This window comes from Panulirus ornatus, chromosome 55, assembly GCF_036320965.1.
Source record: "Panulirus ornatus isolate Po-2019 chromosome 55, ASM3632096v1, whole genome shotgun sequence".
NCBI classification, from domain to species: domain Eukaryota; kingdom Metazoa; phylum Arthropoda; class Malacostraca; order Decapoda; family Palinuridae; genus Panulirus; species Panulirus ornatus.
The window spans coordinates 12,896,620-12,912,290 of record NC_092278.1 but is presented as its reverse complement, the minus strand read 5'-3'; the positions used below and the strand labels follow the sequence as shown (position 1 = coordinate 12,912,290).

At 40.3% G+C, this 15,671-nt stretch overlaps 1 protein-coding gene across 3 annotated transcripts in view; it reads left to right on the top strand.

The window, feature by feature from the left end:
* The window catches only part of LOC139765460 (uncharacterized), a 244,742-nt gene extending 229,433 nt beyond the window's left edge, over window positions 1–15,309 (top strand). For all 3 annotated transcript variants that reach the window (XM_071692829.1, XM_071692831.1, XM_071692830.1), the window contains one exon: window positions 12,001–15,309. In XM_071692829.1, the coding sequence (XP_071548930.1) occupies window positions 12,001–13,610 (1,610 nt within the window). In that variant the 3' untranslated portion in view covers window positions 13,611–15,309. The remainder of the gene's footprint in view (window positions 1–12,000) is intronic.
* The last annotated feature ends 362 nt before the right edge of the window (window positions 15,310–15,671 follow it).

Here is a 15,671-nt window from a genome sequence, read left to right as displayed (position 1 = left end):
TGAGGAAAGGTTGACCTATAGGATATGTGTTTCAGAGTTTGGTCACATGGAGAGAATGAGTGAGGAAAGGTTGACCTATAGGATATGTGTTTCAGAGGTGGAGGGAACGAGGAGAAGTGGGAGACCAAATTGGAAGTGGAGAGATGGAGTGAAAAAGATTTTGAGTGATCGGGGCCTGAACATGCAGGAGGGTGAAAGGCGTGCAAGGAATAGAGTGAATTAGAATGATATAGTATACTGGGATCAACATGCTGTCAATGGATTGAACCAGGGCAAGTGAAGCGTCCGAGGTAAACCATGGAAAGTTTTGTGGGGCCTGGATGTGGAAAGGGAGCTGTGGTTTCGGTGCATTATACATGACAGCTAGAGACTGAATGTGAACGAATGTGTCATTTGTTGTCTTTTCCTAGTGCTACCTCGTGCAATGTGGGGGGAGGGGGTTGTCATTTCATGTGTGGCGGGGTGGCGATGGGAATGAATAAGGGCATCTCTCTTACCCTTTCATTACTTATTTGATCAAACCACGTCACGCCACAGATTGTCCTCAAATATCTCATTTCCAGCACATCCACCCTCCTCCGCACAACTTTATCTATAGCCCACGTCTTGCAACCATATAACATTGTTGGAAGCACAATTCCTTCAAACATACTCATTTATGCTTTCCAATATAACGTTCTCATCTTCCACACTTTTTTTAATGCTCCCAGAACTTTCGCCTTCTCCCCCACCCTGTGATTCACTTCCACCTCCATTGTTCCATCCGCTGCCAAGTCCACTCCCAGATATCTAGAACACTTCACTTCCTCCAGTTTTTCTCCATTCAAACTTACCTCCCAATTGACTTGTCCCTCAGCCCTGTTGTACCTAATAACCTTGCTCTTATTCACATTTACTCTCAGCTTTCTTCTTTAAACACTTTACCAAACTCAGTCACCGGCTTCTGCAGTTTCTCACTCGAATCAGCCACCAGCGCTGTATCATCAGCTAACAACTGACTCACTTCCCAAGCTCTCTCATCCACAACAGACTGCATACTTGCCCCTCTATCCAAAACTCTTGCATTCACCTCCCTAACAACCCCATCCATAAACAAATTAAACAGCCATGGACACATCACACACTCCTGCCACAAACCAACATTCATTGAGAACCAATCACTTTCCTCTCTTCCTACACGTACCCATTGCTTACATCCTCGATAAAAACTTTTCACTGCTTCTAACAACTTGTCTCCCACACCACATATTCTTATTACCTTCCACAGAGCATTTCTATCAACTCTGTCATATGCGTTTTCAAGATCCATAATTGCTACATACAAATCCATTTGCTTTCCTAAGTATTTCTCACATCCATTCTTCAAAGCAAACACCTGATCCACACATCCTCTCCCACTTCTGAAGCCACACTACTCTTCCCCAATCTGATTCTCTGTACATGCCTTCACCCTCTCAGTTAATACCCTCCCATATAATTTCCCAGGAATACTAAAAAAACATATACCTCTGTAATATGAGGACTCACTTTTATCCCCTTTGCTTTTGTACAATTTCACTATGCAAGCATTCCGCCAATCCGTAGGCACGTCACCATGAGTCATACATGCATTAAATAACCTTACCAACCAGTCAACAATACAGTCACCCCATTTTTTAACAAATTCCACTGCAATACCATCCAAACCCGCTTCCTTGCCGGCTTTCATCTTCCGCAAAGCTTTTCCTACCTCTTCTCTGTTTACCAGATCATTCTCCCTAACCCTCTCACTTTGCACACCACCTCGACCAAAACACCCTATATCTGCCACTCTATCATGAAACACATTCAATAAACCTTCAAAATACTCACTCCATCTCCTTCTCACATCACCACTACTTATCACCTCCCCATTAGCCCCCTTCACTGATGTTCCCATTTGTTCCCTTATCTTACACACTTTACTTACCTTCTTCCAAAATATCTTTTTATTTTCCCTAAAATTTAATGATACTCTCCCACCCCAACTCTCATTTGCCCTCTTTTTCACCTCTTGCACCTTTCTCTTGACCTCTTGCCTCTTTTTTGCATACATCTCCCAGTCATTTGCATTATTTCCCTGCAAAAATTGTCCAAATGCCTCACTCTTCTCTTTCACTAGTAATCTTACTTCTTCATCCCACCACTTACTACCCTTTCTAATCTTCCCACCTCCCACGCTTCTCATGCCTCAAGCATCTTTTGCGCATGAATACATCCCTTTCTTCTCCTACTCCCCTTACGTTCTTTGTTCTCACCTTTTTCCATTGTGTACTCAGTCTCTCCTGGTACTTCCTCACACAAGTCTCCTTCCCAAGCTCACTTACTCTCACCACTCTCTTCACCCCAACATTCTCTCTTCTTTTCCGAAAACCTCCACAAATCTTCACCTTCGCCTCCACAAGATAATGATCAGACATCCCTCCAGTTGTACCTTTCGGCACATTAACATATTAAAGTTTCTTGTGCGCGCCTATCAATTAACACATAATCCATTGACGCTCTCTGGCCATCTCTCCTACTTATGTATATCTCTCTTTTTAAACCAGGTATTCCCAATCGTCAGTCCTTTTTCATCACATAAATCTACAAGCTCTTCACCATTTCCATTTACAACACTGAACACCCCATGTACACCAATTATTCCATCAGCTGCCACATTACTTACCTTTGCATTCGTATATATTATTATTTTATTTATTATACGTTGTCGCTGTCTTCCGCGTTAGTGAGGTAGCTTAAGGAAATAGACGAAGGAATGGCCCAACCCACCCACGTACACATGTATATACATACATGTCCACACACACACACACATGTACATACCTATACATTTCAACGTATACATATATGTGCATACACAGACATATACATATATAGACATGTATATGATTCATGCTTTCTGCCTTTATTCATTCCCTTCGCCACCCCGCCACACATGAAATGACAACAGAAGCCACTTTCGTTTATATTCAGTCTCTAGCTGTCATGTATAATGCACCGAAACGACAGCCTTCTTTCCACATCCAGGCCCCACAAAATACACATACAAATACATACATACCTACACAAGTACATATTCATATTTGCTTCCCTTCATTAATTCCCAGAGCCACTCTACCCCACAAGGAACAGCATTTCCACTCCCTGCATCAGTGAGGTAGTGCCAGGAAACAGACAAATAAAAGCCATATCCGCTCACACTCATTCCCTAGATGCCCTGTGTAATGCATTGAAACTACAGCTTCCTATCCACATCCAGGCCCCACAGACCTTTCCATGGTTTCCCCAGACATTTCAAATCCCCTGGTTGAGTCCATTGACAGCATGTTGACCCCATGATACCACATTGCTCCAATTCACTGTTTTCTGCTCATGCCTTTCATCCTTCTTCTTGTTCAGGGACCAGTTGCTCAAAATCTTTATCACTCCATTGTTCCTTCTCATATTTGGTCTCCTATTTCTCATTGCTCCCTCCACTTCTAGCACAGATATCCTCTTTGTCAACCTTTTTTCACTCATTCTCTCCATACGTCCAAACCATTTCAACACCCTCACACACCCTCTTCTGCTCTCTCGACCACACTCTTTATTACCACACATCTCTCTTACCCTTTTGTAACTTATTCGATCAGACCACTTCACACTCCATATTGTCCTCAGACATTTCATTTCCAACACATCCACTCTTCTCTGCACAACTTTATTTATAGTCTGTGCCTCGCAACCATATGATATTGTTGGAAATACTAATTCTTCAAACATATCCATTTTTGTTCTCCAAGATAATGTTCTCTGCTTACATTCTTCTTCAGTCCCAGAACTTTCTCCCTCTCCCCTACCCCATGGCTCACTTCCACTTCCATAGTTCAATTTGCTGCCAAGTCCACTCCCAGATATCTAAAACACTTCACTTTCTCCAGTTTTTCCATTCAAACTTACTTCCCAAATAGCTTGTCCCTCAACCCTGCTGAACCTAATAACCTTGCTTTTATTCACATTTGCTCTCAACTTTCTCCTTTCATACACTTTTCCAAACTTAGTCACCAACTTCTGCAGTTTCTTACTTGGATCAACCACCAGTTCTGTATCATCAGCGAACAAATACTAACTTACTTCCCAGGCCTTATTATCCCAAGACTGCATACTCACCCTTCTCTCCAAAACTCTTGCATTTACCTCCCTAGTTACTCCATCCATAAACAAATTAAAGAACCATGGTGCCATCACATACCCCTGCTGCAGGCCAGCCTTCACTTGGAAGCAATCACTCTCCTCTCTTCCTATTCTTACACATTGCTAACACTCTTGGTAAAAGCATCTCTGCATCAAGCAGCTTACCTCCCGCACCAGGTATTCTTAATACCTTCCACAAAGCATCTCTATCAACCTTATCATATGCCTTTCCCAGATACATAAATGCCATATGCAGATCCATCTGTTTTTCCAAGTATTTCTCGCACACATTCTTCGAAGCAAACACCTGATCCACACATCCGCTACCACTTCTGAAACCATACTGCTCTTCACCATCCTGATGCTGTGTACATGCCTTCGCCCTCTCAGTCAATACCCACCCATACAGTATTCCATATATACTCAACAAACCTCTGTAGTTTGAACATTCACCATTATCCCCTTTGTCCTTTCACAGTGGCACTATACATGCATTCCTCCAATCCTCAGGAGCTTCACTGTGATCCATACATACATTGAATATCCTTGCCAACCAATCAGCAATACATTCAATCGGTTTGTTAATAAATTCTACTGCAGTACCATCCACTCTGGCTGCCTCACCACATTCCATCTTCTGCAAGGCTTTCACCAACTCTTCTCTCTTCACCAAACCACCCTCCCTTACTCTCTCACTTCACTCACCACCCTGACCAGAACACCCTACGTTTGCCATTGTATCCTCAAAAAGTCAATAATTCTTCAAATTACTCTTTCCATCTCCTCCTCACTCCATCACTACCTGTTATCACTTCCCCCTTGCCCTCTCCATTTGTTCTTTTGTCTGTTGCACATTATATACCTCCATCCAAAACATTTTTTTATTCTTTCTAAAGTTCAATGATACTCTTGACCCCAACTCTCATTTGCCCCCCTTTTTTCAACCCTTGCACTTTCTTGACCTCTTGCTCTTTGTCTTATACATCTACTAATCATTTGTGCTCCATCCTTGGAAGTGCGGTCCAAATGGCTTTCTTTTCATTTTCCATGACAACCTTACTTCTTCATCCCACCACTCGCTACCCTTTCTAATCAGCCCACCTCCCACTTCCCTCATGCCACATGCATCTCTTGCACATGGCATCACTGCTTCCCTAAATACATCCGTTTCCTCAGCCACTACCCTTATTTCATTTGCTCGCACCTTTTGCCATTCTGTACTTAAGCTCTGCTGGTATTTTTTCACACAAGTCTCCTTTCCAAGCTCACTTGCTCTCACCACTCTTTTCTGTCCGACAGTCTCTTATTTTTTGAAAACCTATTACAAATCTTCACCTTTGCTTCTACAAGATAGTGATCAGACTTCCCATCAGCTGCCCTTCTCAGCACATGTACAGTGAAGTCCCTCTTTTACACGCCTATCAATTAATACATATTCTAATAATGCCCGTTGACCATCTTTCCTACTTTCATACGTACACTTGTGTATATCTCTTTTAGAACCAGGTATTCCTGGTCACCAATCTTTTTCGGTACACAAGTCCACATGCTCTTCACAATTTCCAGTCACAACACTGAATACCCCATGCCCACCAATTATACTCTCAACTGCCATATTACTTACCTTCGCATTCAGTTCACCCATCACTAATACCTGGTCTGGCACACTCACTCAGTTGCTCCCAAAACACTTACCTTTCATGATCTTTCTTCTCATGAACAGGTGCATAAGCACCAGTATTCATCCATCTCTCTTCATCCACTTTCAGCTTTTCCCACATCAATCTAGAATTCACTTTCTTACACTCAGTCACACACTCCCACAACTCCTGCTTCAGGAGTAGTGCTACTCCTTCCCCTGGCTTTACTCCCAGGATGTTTCCAGACCATTCTTCCCTTTTACCCTTGAGCTTCGTTCCACTCAAGAGCCAGAACATCCAAATTTCTTTTCTCATATGTAATACCTATGTCTCCTTTCTAATCATCTTGATTATATTCACACACATTCAAACACCCCAGTGAACCTTCAAGGAGGATGAACACTCCCCTCTTGACTCCTGTTTCCTCTTTTAGAAATTGAGATACAAGGAGGGAAGGGTTTCCAGTCCCTTGCTCCTGCCCCCTTTAGTCACCTTTTATGACAAGCAAGGAATACGGAGGTAGAATTCTTTATCCCCCAACCTCAAGGATAGAATATCTGTTTTTGATTTTATCATTAAAAAAACTAGTTTTTGTACTAATGTTCGATTTCAAAATAACTGAGAAAAATCCTGCAATATGCAAAAATCACACAAATATAACAGTTGCATTAACTTCAGAAAAGTAAAAGTTCAGAATTCGGTATACAGATAACTCAAAGCTTTTCCATTAATAAAAGCCATTGTGAAGGAACATATCCTCTTTTTAAAACAGGTAATATCAAATGGGTAAATCATGCACTGTAAAACTCAGTATGAGCAAATTTTTTTGGAAAAAAAATCTGTACTGTGAATATCTTAATTCTGTAAAGCATATGAATTCAAAATTCTGATATATGAGAATGACAAACTGAAAATATTTACAATGTAAAGAACATAATTATGCAGTTACGAAGATATATCAAAACCTGAATCCAGACTTGATTCTTTGGTCTGTTACAAACTTGTTTTTGACTATGACTGGCACAAACCAATATTCCACTTAAGTCATCTTAATCTTAATTATATTTCACTGTCTGTAGCTTTTCAGTATAATAGCTAATTTCTTTTCTTTTGAAAATCAGTTAATTTGGAGATGGAATTCAAATCAGCATATACATTCTGTATATTTTTCTTGTGTAAAAGATTGCAACAACCCTTTATGTACATGTGAGTGTCTGTTTGTGCATGGACTACTTGCATTCTGTCCATAGACATAGAAGCTCTCCTTGTCACATGGAACACTTCACAACACAACTCTTACACCTCATTCTCTTTAACTAGATTTTCGTGTAGTGAGTGATATCTGCTAACCCTGCCTATTGGGATACATGGTAGGAGCAGTAGATAGGATTAGTAGGTAGGAGCAATAGGTAGAAAGATTAGGTAGAAGTAGTCTGCTGGAACATTAGGTAGGAGCCTATGCAAACAAACTTGCCCTCTGCCAGTGGCCTGTTATGGGTGAGGCACTAAGGGCTAAGAAGCAGCACTGGAGTTCATTAGTTATGGAGACTCGGTTGCTGTGGCCACCCCCTTGAGGGAGTTCCAGAAAGGTAGGGGCTTCAGAGATAAAGATAGATAGATAGATATTAAAAAAAGGGGATGACTGTATTGTTGACTGGTTAGTAAGGTTATTTAATGTATATATGATTCATGGTAAGGTGCCTGAGGATTGGCGGAATGCTTGCATAGTGCCATTGTACAAAGACAAAGGGGATAAGAGTGAGTGCTCAAATTACAGAGGTATAAGTTTGTTGAGTATTCCTGGTAAGTTATATGTGAGGGTATTGATTGAGAGGGTGAAGGTATGTACATAGCGTCAGATTGGGGAAGAGCAGTGTGGTTTCAGAAGTGGTAGAGGATGTGTGGATCAGGTGTTTGCTTTGAAGAATGTATGTGAGAAATACTTAGAAAAGCAAATGGATTTGTATGTAGCATTTATGGATCTGGAGAAGGCATATGTTAGAGTTGATAGAGCTGCTCTGTGGAAGGTACTAAGAATATATGATGTGGGAGGCAAGTTGTTAGAAGCAGTGAAAAGTTTTTATCGAGGATGTAAGGCATTTGTACGTGTAGGAAGAGAGGAAAGTGATTGGTTCTCAGTGAATATATAGGTTTGCGGCAGGGGTGTGTGATGTCTCCATAGTTGTTTAATTTGTTTATGGATGGGGTTGTTAGGGAGGTGAATGCAAGAGTTTTGGAAAGAGGGGCAAGTATCCAGTCTGTTGGGGATGAGAGAGCTTGGGAAGTGAGTCAGTTGTTGTTTGCTGATGATACAGTGCTGGTGGCTGATTCGTGTGAGAAACTGCAGAAGCTGGTGACTGAGTTTGGTAAAGTGTGTGAAAGAAGAAAGTTAAGAGTAAATGTGAATAAGAGCAAGGTAATTAGGTACAGTAGGGCTGAGGGTCAAGTCAATTGGGAGGTAAGTTTGAATGGAGAAAAACTGGAGGAAGTAAAGTGTTTTAGATATCTGGGAGTGGATCTGGCAGCGGATGGAACCATGGAAGCGGAAGTGAATCATAAGGTGGGGAGGGGGCGAAAATCCTGGGAGCCTTGAAGAATGTTTTGAAGTCGAGAACATTATCTTGGAGAGCAAAAATGGCAATGTTTGAAGGAATAGTGGTTCCAACAATGTTGTATGGTTGCGAGGCGAGGGCTATGGATAGAGTTGTGCGCAGGAGGATGGATGTGCTGGAAATGAGATGTTTGAGGACAATATGTGGTGTGAGGTGGTTTGATTGAGTAAGTAATGTAAGGGTAAGAGAGATGTGTGGAAATAAAAAGAGCGTGTTTGAGAGAGCAGAAGAGGGTGTTTTGAAATGGTTTGGGCACATGGAGAGAATGAGTGAGGAAAGATTGACCAAGAGGATATGTGTGTCAGAGGTGGAGGGAACGAGGAGAAGTGGGAGACCAAATTGGAGGTGGAAAGATGGAGTGAAAAAGATTTTGAGTGATCGGGGCCTGAACATGCAGGAGGGTGAAAGGCGGGCAAAGAATAGAGTGAATTGGATCGATGTGGTATACCGGGGTTGACGTGCTGTCAATGGATTGAATCAGGGCATGTGAAGCGTCTGGGGTAAACCATGGAAAGTTGTGTGGGGCCTGGATGTGGAAAGGGAGCTGTGGTTTCGGTCATTATTGCATGACAGCTGGAGACTGAGTGTGAGCGAATGGGGCCTGTGTTGTCTTTTCCTGGCGCTGCCTCGCGCACATGAGGGGGAAGGGGGATGTTATTCCGTGTGTAGCAGGGTGGCGATGGGGGCGAGTAGGGGCAGACAGTGTGAATTGTGTGCATGTGTGTATATGTGTGTGTCTGTGTCTGTGTATATATGTGTGTACGTTGGGATGTGTGGGTGTGTATGTTTGCGTGTGTGGACGTGTGTGTGTGTGCATGTGTGTGGGGGTGGGTTGGGCCATTTCTTTCGTCTATTTTTCTTGCGCTACCTCGCAGGCGCAGGAGACAGCGACAAAGGAAAATGAAAAAAAATAATAGATAGTGTGTGTGTGTGTGTGTATTTTCAAACAATTCATGTCCCATATCCTACATCAACAATGTAGCACCAGGATCAAAGAAAGACCACATTTGGTCACATTCATTCTTCAGCTCTCAAGTGTAATGTTAGTGAGGTGCCTGAGGATTAGCAGATTGCCTTTATAGTGCTGTTCTATAAAGGCAAGGGGAATAAAAATGATTTGTTTGAATGACAGAGGTATAACTTTTTGGTGTTCCAGTTGAGGTGTATGGGAAAGTGGTGAATGAAAGGATGGTGGCAAGCACAGAACATCTAATCAGGGTGGAGCAATACAGTTTTAGGAGTGGTAGAGGTTGTGTGATTAGGTTAGGCTGATAGAGTTGCTTTGCAGAATGTGTTATGAATATATGGTGTGGTGTGAGAAGAAAAAACTACTTAGAGAAATGGAAGGATTTGTATGTGGCATATATGGATCTTCAGAGGGCTTATGTTGGGCTTATAGAGTTGCTTTGCATGTGGTGTAGGAAGAAGAGTACTGAAAACAATGAGGTGTTTATATCAGGAAAGTATGGCCACATATATATGTGAGTAAAAAGATGGAGGGTGAGTGGTTTAATCTGTTTATGGATGGGTGGTGAGGTAGGTGAATGTGAGGGTTGTGGAGAGAGGGTTAGGTCTGCAGTCTGTTACTGGTGGATGTTGTTGTTGTTGTTTGGGGGGGGGGGGGGTGTTGATTCTGTCACTGTATGCTACAAGAGTACCCAGTAGGTACTACTTTTGATGGGTTTTGATATACCTACCTCAGGCCTGTTTGGGATAAACTTCTTTGATCTCCCACTTTGTTGAGACTGATTACCTTCAACCCCAGCCAAAGTAAGTGCTGTTAAAGATCCAGACCTGCTATATAATCTAAGAATTTCTTTCAGTTTACTTCCACAATATATATCTCGAAAACATTTCTTTATAGCTGTGGGCGAAGGAAGAACAGTTAGTGAAATATATACAGTGTCTTGATTTGCAAAGCTTCCCATTTTTGATGAGGGCATCTTAGGTCAAGATAGATCCAAACCTAGGTTCTTCGCAAAAAATGAAATGATTAAGTGTAGAAATAACTCTGGCATGACTTATTCTTAGAAGACTATGATTCCAGAGCATCATTCTTTTGTGGAGATCATCAGAGGCTATCAAGGGGAAGACATTTACTTGTTTGCAAAGGAAACTTATAACCTTTCTTGGCAAGGAGCACCTTTTTCTGAATAAAATTAGAACTTGGAATTATTGTCTTAACATACCTTGGCTTTCCCTGAGGAACTTCTCCTATGAGAAGATGAAAAAGAGTTCCTCATTATTCCTCCAATGCATCTGTAAAATGATACCTTAGTCTAGACATGGAGAATCTACCTTGTGTGGTGCTAAGAATGCCACCTTAAGGACAGAAGGATGTAGTATGCTACTGGATAACTCTTGATTTAATTGAACTTTGCCCAAATTTATCCTCTTGTCAGATAGTTTTTCTCAAACTTTTCTCCTAAATGTTGGTATGCTCTCAGGCTTATGTGAATTTTGTCCCTGGAGAAAAATGTAGGTTCTGTAGAATGCAAAGCTTTCTGTCTTGGGTAGAGTCTCATTAGCATTTTTCCACATTGTTATATCCTGCCCTGTTTCCCCCTTTTTTTCCTTTTAAAACCTCTCGCTTAACTGACAGAGATCATCATCGTGCTGACAGTCTTGATCAGAGAATTATGCAGTAGCTGGTGAGCAGCATCCCTGGCAAATGGGATGATGTCCTTTCTTTTATGGGGGCACTCATTAGTTGAGGGCAGGCATGGGATTGATTGAGGAGGTGGCTGTCACTTTTATGCTTGCTTAAGGTGGATGTCAAAGAGGTTCTCTCACGTCATGGGGGCACCACTCCAAAAAAAAGTTTTTTACCCCAAAATTTTAATTTTTGGCATTTTTCAAACTTTATTTTCTTTTTCATGTAATGATATCTCTCATCAACAAAAAAAGTTTTCCGTATATTCCACTGTTTGAGCTACACTGCCAAACTTTTTCTTGCATACAAGCCATCCATGAAGTAAAGCTATCAAGGAAAAACATACAGATTTGCTGACTGCATGATTTAATAATTTTCCATAATTATTCAGTATTTAATTTTTCCTTGAATTACTCTTGTAGAAACTGAAAGTTCAGGAGGAATTGGCTTTTCATACACGTATACATCATTGCCACTTGTTTCCTGAAGTGATTTTAACTGAAGGGTTTGAAAAGATATACATGTATTGTGATACTAGTTCTTTATTATGCTCTGTTCTCTGTTCTTCTAGAGGAATAGCACATAATAGCTCTCTCTATTCCTTTAGGATGTATTTTTGCTATTGTTTATACTTTGCATTATGGCTAGATAATGATTAGTATGATTTATGTTATCTTTAGGACAAATTTCTTTGTGCAGACTGCATGTTCAGTGGATCTAAGAAGGAATGAAATCTCAGACATTTGCCATATATTATTTCATGGACATCCAGCCTTAATTAGGGACATAGTTGATTATTTGAAAAGAGATTAGTAATGACTGAGTAGACCTAGGTATTACAATATAGGTTTGTTACCTGGAAAATTGTAATGATATGCAATTAATTTTGAAACATTTCCAGGTAAAGAGGGGAAGATAGATTCTGCATGGGCTCTGGAGCTGCTGAGCATAGTTACCGAGTTGGATCCACGAGTAGTTGCTGGTGGGTACGAGGACAATAGCAATATGACTGTGGAATCTTTGGATTCTCTTCCCAAGAAATGGCCTGTTTGCCCAGAGGAATATCATGGAAGAGCAGCAGATGATACTTTCCAGCATAATTTTGTACAGTTGGAGTGCACCAATGTCTCAAAATTTAAAGATGTTTTGACTGTTATTCTCTCAACAAAGAGATGGGAACACGATAGAACAAAATTTGTAGTGGCGAATATCAGGAGTCTTTATGATGTAAATATATTCATATTAACTTACGAAGGTGATGAATCACTTTCTCTTGATATTGATGGCACATTTATCAAACCATTTCCTGTTGGTACATCCGAGTCTTATGCTATAAATCATGTGGCTGCCACAGTAGAGACTCCTTTTACCCTCATAGCAGATTCTCTTACACATTTCACTGAACAGTCTTCACTGGAGCGTCTTGTGAGAGTACTGGATAGTCTTGATAAGGTGAGTGTAGCTTCAGGTGCCTACAGGAACCTTAATGGTCACTGGCATTATGGATGCCTACAGCACAGAATGGAAAATTATCACCTTGCTTATGCTCGTGGCTATGAACACTCTCAGCATGAATGTATGTATTGTGATGATGTTCTTGGGCCATTTGTAGTGAGGACTGAGATTCTAAAGAAAGTTCATTTAACAGATAGTTTGGAGGGGTCTGTCATGTACCGTGATTGGTTTCTTAATATAAGGCTTGAAGGTAGTCTGGTGATGGCCTGTCCTGATGTAATGTTTTTTGTGGATGCAGAACCTATAATGAAACATGATGATTGGCTGAAGATTTCAACAAAATGGTCCATACAGTATGTTAGACCTTATGATGGACATGAGATTGAATTCTCATGTGAGGAAGTTAAGATAAGTTGTGTTAACTTAATGAAGTCTGCATCTTCTTTCCTTCTACCACCATGTTGTAGAGCTAAAATACGCCAGGAGCTTGGGTACCTTCAAGACTGTGCTGAAGAACTTGGTGTTTATTATGAACTTTCAGCTGGAAGCTTATTAGGGGCTGTGAAATACGGTGGTATATTGCCTTGGGACTTTGACACTGATGTATTAACGGACTGTAAAGACCAAAAGCTTTGGCTTACCAAAGGCATGAACTGCATGACAAGAAAAGGATGCAGATCTCTATTGATGTTTGGCAATTATTGGACTTCTTCATGCGAATATTCTGTACTTGATGTAAGTTGTCGCTATAACCAGACCATTTATTTGCCATCTGAATATCGTGGAGTTCCAACTCAAGTTGAGTTTAATGGAAGAATGACTAATGTTAAGCCAAACCCTGGGCATGTATCAAGAAACATTTATGGGCCTGAATACTTGAAGCATGCTGTTCATTGGCGGTACTCTACTGATTCAAAATTTCCTAAGGATGATGGAAGTGGTCAGGTACCAGGGATATGGAGTTTTTGTAAGGAACCAGGGTTTCACTCTTGCCTAGATCATTTCCCTGTTGATGGAAATTTAGGCTTCAAGAGATTCAGTTACCAACTTCATTAATTAGGGTCCATAATATATTCCTGTAATTAAGAATGTGATGTTATTTTTTTATTTTTTGAAACTGTCTTTTTCAGTTATTTGTACTCCAGTGTACACTATGACAGTATTTAACATATAGATTTATTTATAATCATGTTAGTAGTAAATGAATCATATTTGATAACTAAAGCCCAAAGTATTCATTAGGACTACCTTCTCAGTATGTGTTTTACTGCAAAAATTTGCAGGTTGTTATCTTTTAATTTTCATAATCAAAATTTTTCCTGAATCAAAAGAGCCAGTGTAAGTCAGTTTAGTTCTTCTCAGTCTCTTGAGACTTGTCTCTTTGTGGACAATCATTATTCAGAAAACATTTAAGAAATCTACTTTCCTTAAAGTTGTCACTGGTTTTATAGAGCTCTAAACAGATTAAGAAGTGGACAATGAATTTATTGTATACTGTGTCATTTATCATTGATTTTCTAGCGATTGGATTTTTTTCATGTATAGAATATCTTTGAATAGGGCATGTGACATTATTATTTTCATTAAAAAGAGAAGTATAAGAAAGAGCAACTTGTCTTGTTTATAGCTGTTGCAAATGTGTTGAAATATTTGGCAGGTGATGTGCAAATTATGAGATTTATTTGGAGCATTGGATTTTGTGGATATAATTTGTGTCTCTGTTTGATAGTGCCATGTTGTTTTTGTCTGTTGCCATCTTATCCCTTACACAGAGAAAGGCTTTGTAAAGGTTTTGTAAACCCAACAGTATTTATCAAACCATTTGTTGAAGAATTCTGTATGTAGGCTTAGACATTATGGATGGTAGGATTGTTCCTTTAACCATTTAAAGCACTGCTGTTGTGGAAATTAGCCCCATACTATATTACCTTTCCCCCTCTTTATATTGTTGCTTTATTCATAGTGTAGCACCAAATATTTTTATTCATGTTGGAGATACCAGTCACAGACAAAAGTTCACATCAAGGCTGGGCCTTATATAACAAAAATAGTGTGGTTGAGAGAGCAGAAGAGGGTGTTTGAAATGGTTTGGTCACATGGAGAGAATGAGTGAGGAAAGATTGACAAAGAGGATATATGTGTCAGAGGTGGAGGGAACAAGAAGTGGGAGACCAAATTGGAGGTGGAAAGATGGAGTGAAAAAGATTCTGAGTGATGAGGGCCTGAACATGCAGGAGGGTGAAAGGCGTGCAAGGAATAGAGTGAATTGGAACGATGTGGTATACTAGGGTCGATGTGCTGTCAATGGATTGAACCAAGGCATGTGAAGCATCTGGGGTAAACCATGGAAAGTTTTGTGGGCCCTGGATGTGGAAAGGTAGTTGTGGTGTCGGTGCATTATACATGACAGCTAGAGACTGAGTGTGAACGAATGTGGCCTTTGTTGTCTTTTCCTAGTGCTACCTCGCACACATGTGGGGGGGAGGGGGTTTTCATTTCATGTGTGGCGGGGTGGCGACAGGAATGAATAAGGGCAGACAGTATGAATTATGTACATGTGTATATATGTATATGTCTGTGTGTGTATATATATGTATACGTTGAAATGTATAGGTAAGTATATGTGCTGTGTGTGGACATGTATGTATAGACACTTGTATGTGGGTGGGTTGGGCCATTCTTTCGTCTGTTTTCTTGCGCTACCTTGCTAACACAGGAGACAGTGACAAAGTATAATGAATAATAAATAAATAAATAGATAAATAAATATATATATATATATATATATATATATATATATATATATATATATATATATATATATATATATATATATATATTGAAGAATGTATGTGAGAAATACTTAGAAAAGCAAATGGATTTGTATGTAGCATTTATAGATCTGGAGAAGGCATATGATAGAGTTGATAGAGATGCTCTGTGGAAGGTATTAAGAATATATGGTGTGGGAGGCAAGTTGTTAGAAGCAGTGAAAAGTTTTTATCTAGGATGTAAGGCATGTGTACGTGTAGGAAGAGAGGAAAGTGATTGGTTCTCAGTGAATGTAGGTTTGCGGCAGGGTTGTGTGATGTCTCCATGGTTGTTTAATTTGTTAAT